The sequence below is a fragment of the Agelaius phoeniceus genome, chromosome 7 (genome assembly GCF_051311805.1).
Source record: "Agelaius phoeniceus isolate bAgePho1 chromosome 7, bAgePho1.hap1, whole genome shotgun sequence".
In the NCBI taxonomy this organism is placed as follows: domain Eukaryota; kingdom Metazoa; phylum Chordata; class Aves; order Passeriformes; family Icteridae; genus Agelaius; species Agelaius phoeniceus.
Window position 1 is genome coordinate 8,097,800 of NC_135271.1, and position 22,035 is coordinate 8,119,834.

Here is a 22,035-nt window from a genome sequence, read left to right on the forward strand (position 1 = left end):
GCAGATCAGTGCTGGCACAGCAGCTCTGCTCCTGCAGGCCACACCATTCCTGATCCAGGCCAGGAGCCATTGGCCTTCTTGGCCACCTGGGCACACTGCTGCCTCATGTCCAGCCTGCTGTCCATCAGTCCCTGCAGGTCCCTTTCTGCCTGGCTGCTCTCCAGCCACTCTGTCCCCAGCCTGTAGAGCTGCAGGGGTTGTTGTGGCCAAAGTGCAGGAGCCGGCACTGGGACTTGTTAAACCTCACCTTGTTGGATTTGGGCCCTGGATCCAGCCTGTCCAGGGCTCAGTGCAGAGCCCTTCTACTCCTGCCCTCCAGCAGATCCACACTCACACCCAGCTTGGTGCCATCTGCAATTTGTGAATGCTGGACTCGATCCCCTCACCCAGACCATCAGTGAAGATATTAAACAGGACAGGGCCCAGCACAGATCCCTGGGGACAGCACCAGTGCCTGGACACCAGCTGGGTGCAGCACCATCCCCACCACTCTCTGGGCCCAGCCTCCAGCCAGCTCTTAAATCTCCCAGCCAGGAGGGAACCTGCCCAAGCCGTGGGCTGCAGCTTTTCCAGGGAATGCTGTCAGAGACAGAGTCAAAGGCTCTGCTGGAGTCCAGGCACACAACATCCACAGCCTTTCCCACATCCACAGGTGGGTCACCTGGGCATAAAAGGAGACCAGCTTGGTCAGGCAGGACCTGCCACCCCTAAATCCACTGAGCTGGCTGGCTCTGATCCCTGGGCCATCCTGTGGGTTCCCTGTGATGGCACTCAAGGTGATCTGTTCCATAACCTTGCTGGGCACCCAGGTCAGGCTGACAGGCCTGGAGTTCCCCAGCTCCTCCTTCCAGCCCTTCCTGGGGATGGGCTCACACTGGCACCTCCAGTGCTCTGGGCCCTCCCTGCTGAGCCAGGACTGATGGTAAATGATGGAGAGCAGCTTGGGGAGCTCATCCACAGCTCCCTCATCCCCCTGGGATGGATCCCATCCGATCCCATACACCTGTGAGCAGCTGAGTGGCTCAGCAGGTCCCCAACATCTTCCTTCTGGATTCCAGGGGGCTGTTCTGCTCCCTGTGCCCATCTACCAGCTCAGGAGAACACTTGTCCTGCAGGAAACCTGTCCTAATATTGAAAATTGAGAGAAACAAGGTGTTAAGTAGCTCAGCCTTTTCCTTATCTTTGGTACTGTATTCCCCACTGCATCGAATGAAGAGTAGAGGTTATCCTTCTCCCTCCTTTTGCTATAATTTTTTTTTTATAAAATCCTTTTTATTTTTTACAGAAGCTGATAGGTTAAGTTCGGATTCAGTTTTCAACTCCCAACTTTTCTTTCTGCATAACCTAATGACATCCTGAAACACTTCCTGAGCTGTCAGTCCATTTTACCCTTGACTTCCCACAAAAGCTGCATGGGCAGCCAGGCCAGTCATTTTCCTCACTTGCTCGTCTTTTGCCACACTGGGACCAGCTGCTCCTTCCCCCTTAAGATTACTTTCTTGAAATGTGTCCATCCTTCCCAGCCCTCTTGGTTTTTAGGGGCTGTTGTGGGTGGTAGACTCCTCAGGCACTGCTGGGACGTTGCACATAGCTCAAGGAAGAGTGTGATTGTTATTAAATTGTGTCTTGTTCAACTGTGGTCTGTTGGCCATGAAGAGAAACTTTCTGTGCCTCTGAATCTCAGCAGTTCCTGACCCCCAAAGGACACAAACCTGATGAGTTGTGGTTCCCACTCCAGTGGTGGCACTGGCACCTCCCTCCATAGCCAGAGCAGAGCTCCCTTGTCCCAGAGAGTCCCTGGCAATGGAGGGATGAAGGAACCAGGACAGGCTGTGGGGATCAGGGGCAGGGCAGAGCCAGGGAGAAGAATGACTTTTGCATTTGATGGAGCTGTGCCTTCCCTTGGCTTTGCTGGCTGACAAGAAATGAACATCCCTCTGTGTCTCGGGCAGCTCCTTCTCCAAGGAAAGCAGGTGGGAGTTGGAGCCAAGGAGCTGAAAGCTGCAGGTGCAGCCTGGGCTGGAGGCAGCTCAGATTTGCACAAGGCTGCTCTGAGTGCCAGGGCTTGGATGGGGGAAATGGTGGGGTGGGGGTAGGGACAGAGTCTGATTGATTGTCAGCCATGAAGGGTCTTGATTTTCATATCCATTCAAACTGCATGCGGAGGTACTTGGATTCAGTGTCAATTGGAGATTGCACATGTCAATGAATTAACAGGAAAACAAAACTAAACAGGACCTACAAAATGTTTTCTCGCTGTCTTTTTAAATATCATGTATTCAGTTTGAATACACTACTGAGATCTACTTAACCACAAAGGATTTGAAAATTAAAATCAAATGATTCCCAGAGGCTTGGCTTGTTCGGGTGTTCTGAATGTTCATGAGCCCTGGGACACTGAATTCCTGCACTGAAGAGCTGAAGGCTGAACAAGCCTCTGGAGCAGGGAAATTCAGCAGCAGCCTCCAAGCTGCTGAGGATGTCAGCAGCCCCCACTGAGGCCATCCCTGCCCAGAGACCGTGGGGGAATGGGCAGACAAGGAGAGCGTCCCTGGGGCTGGGGCAGCACAACTCAGAGGCACCAGCGGCTCCAGCTGGGCAATGGAGTGTGGAATGGGGCTGGGAAAGCCCTGCCTGGGCTGTGCCAAGCAGGACACACAAGCCCTGACCCCCATCCACTAAAAAACTCTCTCAAGGAGACATTTAAAAGGAATTGCAGTTGTTTGTGTCCTCTGAGTTTTATGTGCTGGAGAAATACCAACAAGAGATTCTCAGGTGCCCAAAACAACCAAACAGTCTTTACTGGGAGCTTTAAAAAATTAGAGAAACTTTGGCAAAACGTTTATTATGACATTGATTCAACAAAAACCACTTTTCAAAGCATTGACTTGGCCTATTCAGCTTTGCCAATTCTAAGACTGTTCTATTTAAATTGAATCAAAATTTGCAAAAAAGAGGGAACTAGAAGATGAAGACACAGAAAGAGAAAAAGACAAAAAAGATGCAGAGAAGTACACACACAGAGTTTCCAACTCCTGGATTCCAGTGGTGTTCAGATGGAAATTCTAAGAGGAGGTAGGGTCAAGATGTGTTCTTGCCTTGTGGTCAGCCTTCAATACCCCTTGGCCTCCCTGGGCCCTTCCCCCAGGTGGGGCTTGGGCTCATTTGGTCCCTAAGGAGCTGGGCTGGGGGCTGCAGAGGTGGCTGTGGAGCATTGCCTGTGCTGTGCCAGGGACTGGCAGCCACTGCTGGGCTGGGATAGAGGCTCTGGGGGGATTGGGGTTCCAGGGCAGGGCAGAGCTGGGGTTCCAGGGCAGGGCAAGGCTGGACCTGCCCCTTCCTCTCCCCCACACATGAAAGGTTTTGAGCCAACAGTCTCCTTGGGACTGTCACAATAGGGAATGCTGGAGGTGAAATTCCAATTCTGGCCATGGGCACCTGGACTAGAAGGACAGTTCTTATTCCTAGGAAGCGAAGTACAGAGCCCCAGTGTTTGGAAGGCAGGCGAGATCATCACTAGGCCAAGGCCAGCCAGACTTGTCAGGAATGGCAAATTTTGTCTGGGACCAGACTTTGAATTTACAGAATTTTGGAGGTGGAACCACAATCTCAGCCCTGTGCGCCTGGAGAAGCAGGACATTTCTTTCCCATAGGAAGGAAAGTACAGAGCCTTCCCCAATGTTTTGGGGACAGATGGAAAATGTCCCTTGTGAAACCACTGAGAGACAGACTTGTCCTGGCAATATTCCTATGGAACAATCCCTGTGTATAAGGAAATTTGGAGCTGAAATCCCTGAAGTTCTGGGCATGGGTGCTTGGAGGAGGACAGATCTTTTCCATTGGAAAGGAAAGCATGGAGCCCGAGTGTTTCAGCAGCAGAAGAGAAGAGACCCTCAACATGCCAAGGTCAGTTGGACCAGTCAGGTGGTCCATGGGAGGCCAAACCAGCCAGACCTGTTCTGTGTAACCTTGGTTTTGTGGGGGCTCACAGTGTCACAATGGCCCCATGACTACAGGAAGACCTGCAGTGTCACAATGGACCCTTGGTTCAATGGGGTCCCACAATGTTACAATGGCCCCTAGGTTCCAGAAGGCCCTGCAGTGTCACAATGGTCCCAAGGATTCCATGAGGCCTTGCAGTGTCACAGTCGTCTCTGTAGTTCCCCAGGCCCCACAGTGTCACGGGACTCCTCTGTTCCATGAGCCCTGCAATGTCACAATGGACCTTTGGTCCCTGGGGGTTTGCAGTGTCACAATGGTCTCCTTTGGCTCCACAGTGTCACAATGGACCACTGATGACACAAGGCCCTGCAGTGTCACATTGGACCTTTGGTTCCATTCAGCCCTGCAGTATCACAAAGGCCTCTTGGTTTCACCAGGTCCAACAGTATCACAATGGTCCTCTTGGTTGTGTGGGGACCCCCAGGGTCACAATTGTCTCACTGGTTCCATGAGGCCTGACAGTGTCACAATGCTTTGCTTATTCCATGGGGCCTTATAGTGTCACAATGGTCTCCATGATCCCATGAGTCCCCTCAGTGTCACTATGCCCCCTTGATTTCATGAGGCTGTGAAGTGTCTTAGTGGTCTCTCCATTGCTTCATGAGGCCATGCAATGTCACAATGAACCTTTGGCTCCATGGGGTCTCGCAGTGTCACAATGGCCCCTTGGTTCCTTGACACCCCAAAGTGTCACAATGGTCTCCACAGTTCCATGAGGCCCCACAGTGTCACAATGGACCCTTGGTTTGATGGGGCCTTTCAGTGTCACAATAATCCCTACATTCCATGGAGCCACACATGGAAAGGAACTGTGCGGATCCATGGAATGTAGGGATCATTGTGACACTAGCTTGGGGACTCAGGGGGACAGGGGACCCCACTGTCCCCAAGCAGCCTTGGACTTTTCTGAGGTAAACTGTGAGGGGAGGCTGGGGTGGATTGACCACCTCAGTGACCTCAAACATTCCCTTTGATGTCACACAGCCCCTGTGATATCACAGAGCTATCTTTGGTATGGCACCCTGTAATCTCATACAGCAGTGCTGTGATGTCAGAGAAGATTGTGATGTCACAAAGTCACTCTGTGATATCATAGTCTCTTCTGTGATGTCACAGCCTGCTCTATGATGTTTCACAGCCACCTGGTGATCTCACAACCCACTCTCTGATGCCACAGAGCCACCCTCTATCATGGCAGAGTCTGCTCTATGGCCTCATATCCTACTTTGTGATGTCACAGACAGCTGTGTGATGTCACAACTCCCTCAGTGATGTCACAAAGCCCTCAAGAACTCAGTTAAATTGAAACACTGAAGTTTCTTGAACTTTGAAGAGATCCTTGTCAGGGACACAACTGAGAAAGTGTCCCCAGGTTCCAGGTAGAGCAGAACACTGGAGGCAGTGATGACAGCTGGGGACAAGCAAGGCAAAGGTGTCTCTGGTGCTGAGCAAACCTGGATGTGTTCCAGGAATGCAAAGGGCCAAGGCCTGAGCCCCAGCCCCTGGCCAGGCAGATCCTGTCCCTCCCTCATTGCTCAGGGCTCTTCCCGGGATGGGCACTGGGATGTGGGGATGTGCAATGCCAAGGGCAGGAGCATGGGGCAGCCCCTGCCAGGCTGCTGAGCAGGGACAAGGAGGCAATGAGGCCCCAGGCCTGCAAGGGTCACTTGTCCCCTCGTGGCCTCAGGCCCAGGGCCAGCAGCCATGGCCAAAGTGCTGCCCAAGTTGGCTCTGTCAGGGCTGTCTTGCAGCTGCTGCCCATCCCTGTGCCCTGTGCAGCCCAGGCTGTCCTATGGTGTCCCTGCCCTGCGCCTCTGTACCTGCAGGCTGTCGGCATCCCCCGGCTGCCCCACCTGGCTGGCCCCTTCCTTTGCTGACAGCTCTGCCTCCTGCCTGCCTCTGCCTGCCCACACAAAGCCGTGGGCCTGATATCAAAAGGGTTAATTCAATTTTCACTGTGCCTGTGAACTTTTAGTACAGGAATAAGGCATTCAGGTGCTGCTTTCTCACCAAGGATGGTTGGAAGACAAGAAGAAGACATTTGGCTCAAGATTGCAGTGACAGAAAATCGAAGGACTGAGTGTGGGAACTTGAGGTGGGTTTTATGGGTAAATTGTAATATGCATGTAGTGATGCTGGTAGAATTACATGTCCACATAAGGTTACAAGTTATATCTCACTAGACCTCAGACCCAAATAAATGATATCCTCTTAAATAAGAAATTAGTGTTAAGGAGTCTTAATCTGATATTTTGGATATTTGGTGGTGGTGGGGCCTCCTAGAACAAGGAGTCAGCTGTGACACTGAGCAAAGTCAGGGCACAAAGGGTCCTTTGTGAGTCTGCAGAACCCCATGGAACCAAAATCCGTTTTGGTACATCGGGGCCACATTGAACCAATGGTCCATTGTGATACTGCAGCTCCAAGGAGACCATTGTGACCCTGAGAAACCTCTTGGAACCAAGGGACCATTGTGACACAGCAAGGCCTGGTGGAACCATGAATCCATTGTGACACAGCGTGGCCACATGGAGCCAAGGGGCCACTGTGACACTGCAGATCCAAGGAGACCATTGTGACTGAGGAACCTCATGGAACCAGGAGTCCATTGTTCCACTGTGGGGCCCTGTGGAACCAAGGGCATGACAGTGACTTTGTGGGGCCTTATGGAACAATGGAGACTGTTCTCACACTTTGGGACCCACTGGAACCAAACGACCATTACAGCATGGCAGGGCCTCATGGAACCAAGGGGTCTCCAGTGATCCCCGTGAGTCTCCATGGGATGAAGGGTCCAGTGGAACCAAGGATACCATTGTGACACTCTGGGGCCTCATGGAACCAAAGGTCCATTGTGACACAACAGGGCCTCATGGAACCATGGAGGCCATTTTTACACTTTGAGGCCTTGTGGAACCAAAGGTCTTTTGTGACACTTCAGAGCCTTGTGGAGCCAAGGGGACCACAGAGACACTGTGGGGCTCAGTGAAACCAATGGTCTGTTGTGACCCTGAAGGGCCTTATGCAATCACGTAGACCATGGTGACACCAAAGGCCTCAATGAACCAGGGGACCAGTGTGACACGACAAAGTCTCATGGAAGCAAGGAATCATTGTGACACTATGGAGTATTGGCAGGCCAAGGGGCAGTTGTCACACTCTGTGGCACCATGGAACCAAGGAGTCCATTGTGACACTACAGGACCCCATGGAAATAAGGATCCATGTAACAGTGTGGGACCCCATGGAACAAAAGTTCCATTGTGACACTGCAACGCCTCATGGAATCCTGGAGGCCATGATGACACTTTGAGGCCCTGTTGAATCAAGGGGCTCTGCAGGGCCTCATGGAACCAAGGAGCCCCTTCTGACACTGTGAGTCCCAATAAAACCAAGAGTCCAGTGTGACACCGTGGAACCAAGGAGACTGTTGTTGGCTGTTGTTGGCAGTACAAAAGCTCATGGAATCAAAAGTCCATCGTGATGTTGTGGGGCCTCACAGAACCATGGAGACTGATATGACACTTCAGGACCCACTGGAACCAAGGGGCCATTGTGACACCACAGGGCTTCACAGAACCAAGGGGCCATTGTAGCACAGCGGGGCCTCATAGAATCAAGAGCATCACAGTGACCATGTGGGGCTCCACAAGGGGCTGTGCGGCTCTATAAGGGGCTGTGGGGCTCCATGAGACCATGGAGCCATTCTAACTGTGGAACCAAGGATACCATTGTTACACTATGGGGCATCATGGAACCAAGGAGAGCACTGTGACACTGCAGGGCTCCGTGGAACTGAGAACTTGTGTGGCAGTGAGGAGCCCAATGGAACCAAGGGGCCATTCCATACTTCAGGGCTTCACGGAACCAAGGTGCCATTGTGATACTGTGGAACCAAAAGAGACCATTGTGACACTGAGGGGCTTCATGGAACCAATGAGACCATTCTGGCACTCTGAGTCCCCATGGAACCAAGGGGCCATTGTGACACCACAGGGCCTCACAGAACCAAGGCAGCCACTGTGAAACTACAAGGTCTCATGGAAGCAAGTGGCCATTGTGTCACTGTGGGTCCCCATGGAAGCAAGGGGCCATTGTGACACATCCAGGCCTGGTCGAACCAACAGGGCCATTGTGACCCTGAGGAACCCAATAGAATCAAGGGGCCAGTTTGAGACTCTGCCACGTGATGGAACCAATGGGTCATTGTGGCATTGTACCATCCCATGGAAACAAGGAAACCATTTTGACACTGCAAGGCCTCATGGAAGCAAGGGGCCATTGTGCCACTGTGGAGCCAAGGAGACCATTGTTATATTACTGGGCCTCATGGAAACACAGATCTGTTGTGATCCTACAGGGCCTCATTGAACCAAGGGGCCATTGTGATGCTGCAGGGCCCCAAGGATCCAAGAACATGGTACAGGTCTGGCTGGCTGGGCTTCCTGGGGGCTGCCTGACTGGTCCAGCTGACCTTGGCATGTTGAGGACCAATTCTCATCTGCCCCTGAAACCCTGGAGTTGTGTGCTTTCCTTCCTGTGGGAAAGAACTGTCCTTCTCCTCCAGGGGTTCATGGCTGAAATTGGGATCCCTCCTCCAAATTTGATTATATCCAAGGATTATTCCCATATGTCACCTGTCAGGACAGACAGCTCCGGCTGGTCTTGGTTTTTTGGGGGCCAACTCTCATCTGCCTTCAAAAAAGAGGGGGCCTGTCCTTTTCTTCCCATGCAAAAAAACATTTTTATGTCCAGGCATCCATAGCCAAAACTGAGGATCTACCTCCAAAATTCCTTATATCCAAGGATGGCTCCCAGACAAAAGCTTCCAGGCCTGTCCAGGTTCCCTTGGCTTCCTGAGGGCCAGCTCTCATCATCCTTTGAAACACTGGGGCTCTGTACTTTCCTTCCTATGGAAAATAATTGTCTTTCTTGTCCAGATGCCCATAGACAAAAGTGGGGTTTGGCCTCCCAAACTCTGTCTATCCAAGGATTCTTCCCTGACAACAGGTCTGGCTTCCCTTGGCCCCCTTGGGGCTGCCTCAAATCAGCCTTTGAAACACTGGGATCCAACCTTCCTTCCAGGAACCCATGGCTGAAATGGAATTCCACCCCTAATACTCCCCAAATATTCAAGGGTTGCTTTCAGACTAAAGCTGCAAGGACAGGCAATTTGAGGTGTCATGGGACCAAGGGTCCATTGTGAAACTGCGAGACCCCATGGAGCCAAAGGTCCATTGTGACTTTGCAAGGCCTCATGGAATCATGGAGACACAATTAAGACACGTCACAGCCTCATGGAACCAAAGAGACCAATGTGACACTAAGGGGACTCATGGAATCACAGAGACCATTGTGACACTGTCAGGCCTCATGGAACCAGTGAGACAATTGTGACCCTGGGGGTCCCCACAGAACCAAGAGGACCATTGTGATATTGTGGGGCCTCCTGAAACCAAAAGGCCTTTGTGACACTGCAGGGCTGTGTGGAACCAAAGCTCCAGGGTGACACAGAGGGGCCTCCGGTCATCACTGGTCCATTGTGACACTGTGGAGCCAAAGGAGACCATTGTGACACTGCAAACCCCCAGGGTCCAAAGGTCCATTGTGACACTGCAGGGCCCATGGAATCATTGGGACCATTGTGACACTGCGGGGCCTTCTGGAGCCTAGGGGCCATTGTGACACTGCTGGATCCCATGGAAACTAGGGGCCATTGTGACACTGCTGGACCCCATGGAAACAAGGGTGCATCCTGACACTGCTGGACCCTGTGGGATCAAGCCACCATTATGGCATGGCAGGGCCCCGTGGATCCAAGGCACCATTGTGGCACTGTAGGACCCCACAAAACCAAGGGAACACAGAACAGATCTGGCTGGTTTGGCTGCCTGACTGGTCCAGCTGACCCTGGCATGTTGAGGGTCTCTTCTCATCTGCTGCTGAAGCACTGGGGCTCCGTGCTTTTCTTCCTATGGAAAAGAACTCTCCTCCTCCTCCAGGCACCCGTGGCCAGAACTGGGATTTCACCTCCAAATTTCCTTATTATAGTAGAGGAAATGTATTGTATTTGAATATCTGTATAAAGGCTTTCCCCCAGGAGGTCCCGGTTGTCCTTGATGGGCTGCAGCTGCGATGTCCTTAATTGGGCTGCAGCCGTGGCTAATGAAGATGACTGGGATAAAAGGATGTGGGTTAGCCAGTCAGAGAGGGCTTTGGAGGAGCCCTGAATTGAGAAAGAGCAAGATGTAGAGGAAGGAGTCTGTGCTGTGAAGATCTGCAGCCATAAGAACACACCAAGGAGGTATGGACTTTAGAAATTTGATAACAACAGTATGGGACTCCAGAAATAAAACAACACCACCTTATATCCCGTGATTGTTCCAATAGGAATATTCCCAGGACAAGTCTGTCTTGCAGTGGTTTTACAAGGGTCACTTTGCATCTGTCTCAAAAAACACTGGGGAAGGCTCTGTGATTTCCTTCCTATGGAAAAGAACTGTCCTGCTTCTCCAGGTGCCTATGGCTGAGATTGGGGTTCCACCTCTACTATTCCCTATATCCAAAGTCTGGTCCCAGACAAAATCTTCCATTCCTGACAAGTCTGGCTGGCCTTGGCCTAGTGAGGCTCTCCAAACACTGGGGCTCTGTGCTTTCCTTCCTATGGAAAAGAACTGTCCTTCTCAGCCAGGTGCCCATGGCCAGAATTTGGGTTCCACCTCCAATATTGCCTGTTATGACAAATTGGAGGAGATTGTTGGCTGGAAACATTTCATGTGTGGGGGAGGAAGGGGCAGGTCCAGCCTTGCCCTGCCCTGGAACCCCAGCCCTGCCCTGCCCTGGAACCCCAATCCCCCCAGAGCCTCTATCCCAGCCCAGCAGTGGCTGCCAGTCCCTGGCACAGCACAGGCAATGCTCCACAGCCACCTCTGCAGCCCCAGCCCAGCTCCTGAGGGACCAAATGAGCCCAAGCCCCACCTGGGGGAAGGGCCCAGGGAGACCAAGGGGTATTGAAGGCTGATGGCAAGGCAGGCGGAGATCTTGACCCTTCCTCCTCTTGGAATTTCAATCTGAACTCTGCTGGAATCCAGGAGTTGATAGCTGTGTGTGTGCCTCTCTGCATCTTTTTTGTCTTTCTCTCTTTCTGCATCTTCTTCTATTTCTGTGCTCCTGTAAATTGTTATTAACATGAAATTGAACAGCCCTAGAGTTTGTGAAGTTGAATGGGCCAAGTTAATGCTTTGAGAAGTGTTTTTTGTTGATTGAATATCTGTCCATATTTGACATGAGAAGAATTTTTAAAAGTAATACAAAACTTTTTGTGTAACTGACAATCTGTTAAACCACTGAGATACTGAACACGCCTCTGTGTCGCAGACATCTTTCATGAAAAATCTTTTCTTAAGATTTTTCCTTGTGAGAAGCTGCAGTTTCAGCAACCAAAAGTAAACAATGGTTATCTGCTGCTGTGGAATGCAACAGGTAGACCTGGGATTGGTCTCCTGTGGGTGTTTGGATTTACTGACCACTCATGGCAGAGCTGGCTCTTGCTCTCTGTCTGAGACACAGATCTTTGTTATTCATTCTTTTCTATTCTTAGCTTAGCTAGCTTCTGAAGAAACCTTTTCCTTTCTATTTCTTTTTAGTATAGTCTTAATATAACATATATCATAAAATAATAAATCAAGCCTTCTGATCAGAGTCAACGTTCTCATCTCTTCTTCATCCTGAAAACCCCTGTGACCACGGTCACACCTCTGTGAAACACAAATGCTAAAGATGAAAAAACCCAGGAACCTCCTCTTTCTTTTCCAGTCAACAAAGAAGCAGCAGGCCCCGGCACTGGCCCCCATCTCAACCAAACCAAACCAAGCAACCCTGCCATGGGCTCAGCCCCTTCCCCCCTCCCCAGGCTGCCCCACCCCCATCAGCCCCATTCTGACCAAACCAAACCCCAACAACTCCCAAACAGGAAAACAAAAGAGGCTACAAAACCCCAACCAGAACAAAGCCAGCTACAGCTGTTAAAATCTCACCATGATCATATAAAAAAATATATAAAACCATCAAAGTCAGTAAAGGAGAAATTAGGTCCCAAATAAAAAAGAAGAAAAAATACCTTAATCCTAAAACTAAAATGTTCTTGTAAACTATAATGAAAAAACTCTTTCTTTATAACACAAAAAAACTTTTTAAAAAAATTACAATTAATATCAAAAAACCCCTCCATACTAAAATAAACAAATGTTAAAATAACTGTAATTTCATCACAGGTTTAAACAGCAGGGAGAAAAATCCAACTAATCCAGTATCCCCAAGAGAAGATCTCTATTCTCAGAGATAAAAATAATTTTAAAAGTAAAAAATAAAAACTTTTACCCCTAAAGAACTCATCTTTAAAACAATACCCCATAAGTTGACATGGCCCATCTACAAGCTGTAAAAAAGCTTGTTGCAATAAAAACAACTTCCCAAGAACAAAGTTCCCCTGACAACTGTTATCCATGAAAGAATTAAGAACCACAAAAAAATATTTTTTTTCTTGTAAAAAAATCTCCATAAACTTAACAAGAAAAACTTCTCTCCCGAAGAAAACTAAAAAAAGACTATTCTAGAAATAGTAAACCAACTAGAAATTTTAAGTTTACTTACTTAACATTGTCAGTAAAAAGAAAAAGTTATAACGAAAAAAAAGTGTTCTAAAGGGTTTATTTTAATTCTTACTACTTTTTTCTTTTTCAATTTACATTTAATTAAAATTCCTTTATACCCGTTTAAAAATGTTAGGCCTACTTTACCTTTCCATTATTCCTATCTCACAATAAAATAAATACATAAATAATTAACCAACACTAAATCTCACTACACTCATCAATACATTAATTAAGAAATCTCAATATTAGAAAAATCTTAAATTAACAAACTAATACCACTACAATGTCATAATAAACCATTTGCCAAAGTTTCTCTGATTTTCCAAAGCTCCCAGTAGTGACTGTTTTGTTCTTTTGAGCTCCTGAGACTCCCTTGTTGGTATTTCTCCAGTGTGTCCAACTCAGAGTACACAAACAATTGTAATTCCTTATAAATGTCTCCTTGAGAGAGTTGTTTGGGGGGATGGGGGTCAGGGCTTGTCTGTGCTGCTTGGCCCAGCCCAGGCAGGGCTTTCCCAGCCACATTCCACACTCCATTGCCCAGCTGGAGCCGCTGGTGCCTCTGAGTTGTGCTGCCCCAGCCCCAGGGACGCTCTCCTTGTCTGCCCATTCCCCCACGGTCTCTGGGCAGGGATGGCCTCAGTGGGGGCTGCTGACATCCTCAGCAACTTAGAGGCTGCTGCTGAATTTTACTGCTCCAGAGGCTTGTTCAGCCTTCAGCTCTTCAGTGCAGGAATTCAGTGTCCCAGGGCTCATTAACATTCAGAACACCTGAATAAGCCAAGCCTCTGGGAATCATTTGATTTAACTGTTTAAATATTTTGTGGTTAATTTGACAGATGTCATTTGTGTGTTCAGAGTGAATGCATTATATTTATAAAGACAGTGAGAAAAGATTTTTAAGTCCTGTTTAGGATTTTTTCCTGTTCATAAATCAATATGTGCAGTCTCCAATTGACATTGAATCCAGGTACCTCCTCATGCAGTTTGAATAGATATGAAAATCAAGACCCTTCATGGCTGACAATCAATCAGACTCTGTCCCTACCCCCACCCCACCATTTCCCCCATCCAAGCCCTGGCACTCAGAGCAGCCTTGTGCAAATCTGAGCTGCCTCCAGCCCAGGCTGCACCTGCAGCTTTCAGCTCCTTGGCTCCAACTCCCACCTGCTTTCCTTGGAGAAGGAGCTGCCCGAGACACAGAGGGATGTTCATTTCTTGTCAGCCAGCAAAGCCAAGGGAAGGCACAGCTCCATCAAATGCAAAAGTCATTCCTCTGCTGGATATTAAATCCACTTTTCACAGGAGACAGTCTCAGAGCAATGGAAAACACCTTCTGTGCCCAGCACAGATCTCAAGGTCCCCCCAAACCCTCCCTGCCCCGATTCTGCCCAGATTTGCTCTTTGCACACACGAGTCACAGGCTGAAGTCAGGAGCTCCCTCCATGCCCAGAGGGAGGAAAAGAGAGAAAGGGGATGAAGAGCTCTCCTGTGCAGAGCCAAGGTCCAAGTGCAGCCCCTGCAGTGGGACCCACAACTCATCAGGTTTGTGTCCTTTGGGCTCAGGGCCTGGTGACACTCAGAGGCACAGAAAGGTTTCTTGCCAACAAACACAAGGTGAGCATTTGAACAGTTTAAGAACCATCCCAGCTCTTCCCTCAGCTCTCTGGGATGTCCCCGCAGCATCTGACATGTCCCCCATCCCTCAGGGATTTCTGAACAGGAACAGTTTTAGACAAAGACATAAGAAAAGGTATTTCTGTGATAGATAGAAACACAATTAAGATGTTGACTAGTGTAGTATTTATTTGAACTTCAGAAAGACTGGGCAACTCGCTGAAGCTCAAAGCATGAAACCAGTCAGTTGAAAGGCACTTGAATGGCCAGAGAGCATCTGGAGGTGAGAATCTGGAAGGAATGGGAAGAATAAAGTTCCAGAGAGCCTAGTGAAGAGATGCCCTTAGACATGGCCATTTAAACAAGAGAGCTGCAAACACATGTAGGAAGAGCGAGAGGAAATATTAGACTGAATATTGGTGACACAAGTAGAGGGAAAGATCAGTATTGCTTCTTCTGCCATTATTAGAAGAATCCAGTAGATCCAGGAAATTCCTGCTCCTGAAGGGAAAACATTGCCATTTCTTAAAAGTACTCAAATGACCCAGATAATAACGATTTCCTTGCATATTATGAAACTAAGAGTTATTAACACCTGTGCCCCTTTCCAGGCAGACATCAGTTGCCCATGAACAGGCAGTGCCACTTGTGCCCTGAGGTGCCCAGCTGGGATTGGATCTCTCCTGACTCGAGCACCTGAGGGAGAGCAGAGCACCTTGCAAGCTGCAGGTCCCTGACAGCCCCGCAGGGCTCCTGTCCCATCAACATCTGCTCTGCTCCAGTCTGAAACAGGGCCCAGCAGGTGCTGGGACCATCAGAGAGCTGAGGTGTGTGCTGGAATTCAATGCCTTCCCCATCCCGCAGCAGCCCTGCATTTCCCTCCTGCAGCCTTGGTCTCCAGCAAAGCCATGGAGGCTCTTTGGGTTCTGGAGTGTTGCTGCAGCCCTCAAGGGCAGCTGAGCTCTGCCTTTGGCACAGTCAGGCCTGGCCAGCGCAGGCCATGCTCAGCAATAGCTTGTGTGTGCCTGGCCTTGCTGTGAGCCCCGGCAGCGGCTGCGTGGCCCCTTTGTGGCCCTGTGCTGGCCCAGCCATGGTGGCCCAGCCCCTGTGCAGGCCCAGCCCAGGCCAGGAGCATTGCGGCTGGGAATGGCCCCTGTGCCGTGGTGCCCACAGCAGCCTTGGGGCTCTGTGCCCCATGGCCTCCCTGCTGGGCAGCCTCTGCCAGCTCCTGCAGAGCCCGTGGCACCTGTGGGGCTGCACAGACAGCCCTGCCCCGGCTCTGCCGGCCTCTGGGCCAGCAGAGAGGCAGCCAGGGCTGGCCATGGCCGGGAACAGGCCCTGAGCCCCGCAGGAGGATGGAGCTGGGCCACAGCCAAACTCAGCCCAGGCCAAAGCTGGGCTCAGCAGCCAGGGCTGCCAAGGGCTGGGCACAGAGGCTGGCGCTGACAAATGTCCTGGGCCCCCTCCCTGCTCTGTCCGTGCCACCAAGGGCACAGAGCAGCCTCCTCTCTGGGCCACTTGCCTGTTTGCAATGCCTTGCACAGGAGCTGGCCCTGCCCCACAAGGCCTGGCCTGAGTCCTGCCCCTGCACGCTCAGCCAGGCTGAGATGGACACTGATGGTTTCTGGGCCAGGCTCTCGGAGCCCAGCCCAGCTCCCTGCAAGCTCTGCCAGCTGCCCTGAGCTCTGGGCAGCACCAAGGGCCTCTCTGAGCCCAGCCCAGCCCAGCCAGCTCTGGCCCCACAGCTCTGCTCAGGCCAGGCTGCTCTGGGCACTGGCCCCACGGCCTCAGCCCCTGCCAAGGGCACAGCAGCAGCTGCAGCTGCCACAGGACTCAGCCCCAGCCATGGGTGAAGGTGCTTGGCCAAGGCCAAAGGAGGCTCCCTGGCTGCCCTGCTCCCCTTGGGCTGCGGTGCTGAGAGCTCTGCAGCCCCTGCTGCCATCTCATCTGCCATGGGCAGCACCAGAGCACTGGCCTTGGGGCCCTCAAGAGCTGCTCCAGCTCCAGGCCCAGGGCCAATGCCAAAGCTGGGCCAGCCACAAAGCTGTGCCCATTTCTGTTCATTGCTGCTCTGATGGGCATGGATCCTCAGCCACTTGGAGGTTGCTGATGAATTTTGCTACTCCAGAGGCCTCCTCTTTCTTGAGCTCCTCAGTTCAGGAATTCAGTGAGAAGAACTCATAAACATTTGTTCCGAATACCTGAACAAGAAAAGGCCCCATGGGGAATATTTCAAGTTTTCAGTTCTTAATGTGGTTAATTAGAAAGGTGTCAGGAGTGTACTCAAATGGAATATACAATAGTATAAAACAATGCCGAAAGTACAGTTTTGTTCTGTTAAGTTTTTTTTTCCTGTTTATTGCTTGATCTCAGCAGTGTCCAATTGATATTGATCCCCAGCAGCTTCTAATGCAGTTTGAACAGATATGAAAAATCAACACCCTTCATGGCTGACAATCAATCAGAATTTTTCCCCACTCCCTCCCCGCAATTTCCCTCATCCAACCCCTGGCACTCCTATGGATCAGGAATGGTGTGGCCAGCAGGAACAGGGCAGGGATTCTTCCCCTGTGCTGGGCACTGGTTGGGCAGCACCTCGAGTGCTGTGTGTAGTTCTGGGCCCTCAAATTAGGAAGGACATGGAGGAGCTGGAGCATGTCCAGAGAAGGGAAACAAGGCTGGGGAGGGGACTGGAAGAAAGTCTTGTGAGGCGTAGTGGCTGAGGGGGCTGGAGTTGTTTATCCTGCAGAAGAGGAGGCTCAGTGGAGACCTCATCACTCTCTACAACTCCCTGACAGGAGGGTGCAGCCAGGTGGGGGTCGGGCTCTTTTTCCAGGGAACAGTGACAGGACAAGAGGACACAGCCTTTTGCTGCACCAGGGGAAGTTTAGGAAATATTATCCACACAAAGGGTGATTGGGCATTGGAATGGGCTTCCCAGGGAGGTGTGTGAGTCACCATCCCTGGAGGTGTTTAAGGAAAGACTGGATGTGGCACTCAGTGCCATGGCCTGGGTGACAAGGTGGTGTTGGGTCCCAGGTTGGACTTGATGCTCTCCAAGGTCGTTTCCAACCTGGTTGATTCTCTGATGATTGTGATACTGCAGGGCCCCGGGGAAGCAAGGGGCCATTGTGACACTGCGGGGCCTGGTGGCACTAAGAGGACCATGGTGACACTGTGTACGACATGGCAGCACAGAGCCAAGGGGCCATTGTGACACTGTGGGGCTGGATGGAAGCAAGGAGTCCATGGTGACAGTCTGGGTCCTGCTGGAACCTCAGAGGCCACTGTGACCCTGCAGGGCCTTGTGGAACCATGCAGAGCAGTGAGACAGAGCAGGGCCTGGTGTCATGATGGGGCCATTGTGACACTGCAGGGCCCCGTGGAACCAAGGGGCCAGGGCTGCTCCTTGGGGACTCCGGGGACGAAAGAAAACATGTTTGACACCGTGGTGGCCCTTGGGACCAAGAGGCCATTGTGACACTGTGGAACCAAGGAGAGCATTACTGCACTGCCAGACCTCATGGAACCAAGGATCCATTGTGACACTGCTGGGCTCAAGGATCCAAGGGACTTTGTGACACCAAGGGGTCCCATGGAACCAAGGGGACATTGTGACACTGGGAGGCCTCTAGGAATCATGGAAACCATTGGGACACTCTGGGAAAACCTGGTGACACCAAGTTGGGTGTCAGTGTGGATCTGCTGGAGGGTAGGAGGGCTCTGCACAGGGCCCTGGACAGGCTGGATCCAGGGCCCAAATCCAACAAGGTGAGGTTTAACACGTCCCAATGCCGGGTCCTGCACTTTGGCCACAACCACCCCTGCAGCACTACAGGCTGGGGACAGAGTGGCTGGAGAGCAGCCAGGCAGAAAGGGACCTGCAGGGACTGATGGACAGCAGGCTGGACATGAGGCAACAGTGTGCCCAGGTGGGCAAGAAGGCCAATGGCAGCTGGCCTGGATCAGGAATGGTGTGGCCAGCAGGACCAGGGGGTAGATGGGCTGTTTGCAGGGGAGGGAACAGGGATGGGCAAGAGGAAGAAATCTGGACCTGAGAAGAGTAAAGAAAGCAGAGATGAAGGAAAGGAAATGCTCAGGGCAGTGTGGGAGTGGCTGCCAGGCAGCCCTGGCTCTGAGCAACAGCGTCTGCAGTGGCACAGGAAACTCCCAGCTGATGGGAACAAACTTTCTGGCTGACTGCAGAGGCCAGGACAAAGCTGAGTGGTTTCCCTGGTGTCCCCCAGCCCTTGCTGGCCCCAGGGGCTGATGGCATTTGTGCTCCCTCAGGTTCATGTCCCCACAGCTACAGCATGGGGGTGCTGCCCCTGCTGTGTGCAATGCAAACAGGGGCTGCTGAGGCAGTGCTGACGTGTCTGTGCCTGCAAGGATGGGGCACCTGTGTGAGCTGGGGGAGAGGCCAGGGCTGCAGAGGGGGGATGTTGTTGGCAGCTGCATGAGGATGCTCTGGGACGCTGCCCTGGGCTGTGCAGCGCACTGGGCATGGATCAGCCCCTGCTCTGCTGCTCCTTCCCGTCTGCCCCAGGGCCCTTGCAGAGCCCCAGCCATGCTGTTTGCCCCCAGCCTGCCCACGGCCAGCCTGGGGCTGCTCACGGGGGTTTCTGTGCTGAGCATTGGCCTGGCCGTGTTCTTGAGAGAGCCTGGGCAAGGAGCCTGGAGCCCCCAGGGCCTGGCCTGAGGCGTCAGTGCTGCCCCAGCAGTGCCCATGGCCTGTCCCTGCTGCAGCCCCGGCACTGCCACCCCCAGGGCTGTGCCTGGCTCCGAGAGCACTCAGGCCCTGCAGCAACACCAGGGCCACCAGGGCAGCGGGGCAGGGCCACGGCAGCAGCACTGGCAACACCAAGTGCTGCTGCTGCTGCTGCTGCTGGGCACAGCTGCTGGGCCAGCACTGATCTGCCCCAGCTCTGCACACAGACATTGCTGCTGCAGCTCTAGAGAAGGCAACAAAAGGGCATCTCTGCAGAAAACTCTGCTGGGAGAACCTTGAGTTCCTTTAAAGGCACCAAGAGCACAGCCCCTCATTGACACAGTCTGTGGCCACAGGGAAGGTGGAGAGAAACAAATGAGAAATGGCACAAACATTGATATTTCTTTGTGGATATTATGAAAAATTAAAACAAGGGAAAAAAGACCCCAAATCCAAACCAACACAAAGCATCATATATGAGTTTTATTATAATTAATTTGCAGGACTTGGCCAGCAGTTTAATATTTCTGAAAGCATCCAGTCATCAGTCTCCACACTGCAGCCTTGAGCTCCTGGTTCCTCAGGCTGTAGATGAGGGGGTTCAGGGCTGGAGGCACCACTGAGTATAGAACTGATAGGGCCAGATCCAGGGATGGGGAGGACATGGAGGGGGGCTTCAAGTTGGCAAACGCTGCAGTGCTGAGGAACAGGGAGAGCACAGCCAGGTGAGGGAGGCAGGTGGAAAAGGCTTTGTGCCGTCCCTGCTCAGAGGGGATCCTCAGCACAGCCCTGAAGATCTGCACATAGGAGAAAACAATGAACACAAAACAGCCACATGATAAACAAAGGCTAACCACAATGAGCCCAAGTTCCCTGAGGTTTGAGTGTGAGCACGAGATTTTGAGGATCTGTGGGATTTCACAGAAGAACTGGCCCAGGGCATTGCCATGGCACAGGGGCAGGGAAAATGTATTGGCCGTGTGCATGAGAGCATTGAGAAAGGCACTGGCCCAGGCAGCTGCTGCCATGTGGGCACAAGCTCTGCTGCCCAGGAGGGTCCCGTAGTGCAGGGGTTTGCAGATGGACACGTAGCGGTCGTAGCACATGATGGTCAGGAGGCAAAGCTCTGCTGAGATGAAAAAGGCAAAAAAAAATAGCTGTGCAGAACATGCTGTGTAGGAGATGTTCCTGGTGTCCCAGAGGGAATTGTGCATGGCTTTGGGGACAGTGGTGCAGATGGAGCCCAGGTCAGCGAGGGCCAGGTTGAGCAGGAAGAAGAACATGGGCGTGTGCAGGTGGTGGCCGCAGGCTACGGCGCTGATGATGAGGCCGTTGCCCAGGAGGGCAGCCAGGGAGATGCCCAGCAAGAGGCAGAAGTGCAGGAGCTGCAGCTGCCGTGTGTCTGCCAATGCCAGCAGGAGGAAGTGCCTGATGGAGCTGCTGTTGGACATTTGCTGTGATGCCTTGGCATGGGGATCTGTAAGAAAAGTAATCATGGAATAGTTGGGTTTGGAGAGGACTTGAAATATCCCAGCACAGCCTGGGGGCACTTTCCCCCCACTGCCTGCCCAGGGCTCTGCTGCCTGGAGCTGTCCCTGCCAGCAGCTGCTTCCCTGTGCCCAGGGCTGGGCCCTGCCAGTGCTGCCAGAGCCCAGCCCAGCCCTGGGGGCTCAGCTCTGCCCTGCAGAGCCCTCCCAGCTCAGGCACTGCCCAGGGGCAGCTCTGGCTCTGCAGGCTCTGATGGCAACGTCAGAGCAACACGGAGGAGGCTGGAAAAGCGGTCCTGACACTGCCTCTACAGGCTGATTTCTGTCACTGCTGAATTTATTCAGATCTGAGGGAAATTTTCTTTTTATTTTTCTCAGCCTGAACTGAGAGATTAATATCTATGGGCAGTTTCCCATCTAGGCAACACAGAGCAGAAGATTAAAAAAGCAGGTTGTCCCCTTTTATGCAACCCCTGCCTCGCTGTGCTCCCTGTATAGTCTATTTGGAAATGTTCTGCAGTTAAATGCCATGCTGGGAGCAGTCCTGAACAATGCTGCATCCTCCCCACACAAGGAGAACACTTCCAAGCCTCACCAGCTGTCTCCTGCCACCCAGATCTTGTCCCCCAGTGCTGGGAGCAGCTGCCAGGGCTGGCTGAGAGCTGTCCCTGGCAGGCAGCAGAGTCCCTGCCCCAGCACAGCGCCCTGGGCTGCAGGACCCTGCTCTGCAGGACAGCCCTGGGCACCCCTGGCTGCTCTGCACAAGAGACAAGCAGAGAATGTACTCACAGGCTCTGCAGGCATTGGGATGTTCCAGCTTGAGGAGATGGCTCCAGGAGCTGCAGCTGCACTGTCCTGCAGCCAGAGGTTCCTGTGCCAAGGGCTGGCAGTGATTGTGCCCCAGGCACTTCTCAGCCCCTTCCCAGCCCTGACTGATTGAAGCTCTCTGTGCCTCTGTGCTGTGCCCGGGCTGGCTGCAGGCAGTGCCCCAGCCCTGCTGGGCTGGCAGAAGAGCTGCTCATCAAGAGAAATGTGCTTTTGAAGCTCTTCTTGGTGACCAGGAGCTGCCTCTGTGCCAGGAGCCCAGCCCAGCTCAGCAGCACAGACACAGCACAAGGACTTTAATGAGTCCCTCTGGAGCTTTGTGCTCAGGCCCTGGACATCAGTCCCTGAGAGGGAGCTGAAGAAACCTCTGCAGAACTCCAAGCCAGAATCCAACTCCAAACTTTCTTGGGCTATTAATGGGTCCCAGAGAGGGACACGACTGAGCAAGTGTCCCCAAGCCCCAGGCAGAGCAGAGAACTGCAGGCAGTGATGACAGGTGGGGACAAAGAGAAGCCAAGTCTTGGTGCCCTGGGGCACAGCAGGGTCTGTGCCAGCAAGGGCTGGGAGGAGACACCTTGTCCTGAGGCCCTGGGGCCTCCTGGCACAGCCCCAGCCAGGCTGGGCACTGTCAGCCCCTTGTGCTGCCCTCAGCATCCCCCCCTAGCCCACATCCCAGTGGCCTCAAGGATCTGCTGCAAGGAGTCCCTGGGGAGCCTTGCCCAGCAATGGCCCTGGGGGCTCC

At 52.2% G+C, this 22,035-nt stretch overlaps 1 protein-coding gene across 1 annotated transcript; it reads right to left on the reverse strand.

Moving 5' to 3' along the window:
* Positions 1 to 19,499: 19,499 nt before the first annotated feature.
* LOC143694548 (olfactory receptor 14J1-like) lies at positions 19,500 to 20,432 on the reverse strand. Its single transcript, XM_077181853.1, has one exon. The coding sequence runs from the start codon at positions 20,430 to 20,432 to the stop codon at positions 19,500 to 19,502; it is 933 nt and encodes a 310-aa protein (XP_077037968.1).
* Between the last annotated feature and the right edge of the window lie 1,603 nt (positions 20,433 to 22,035).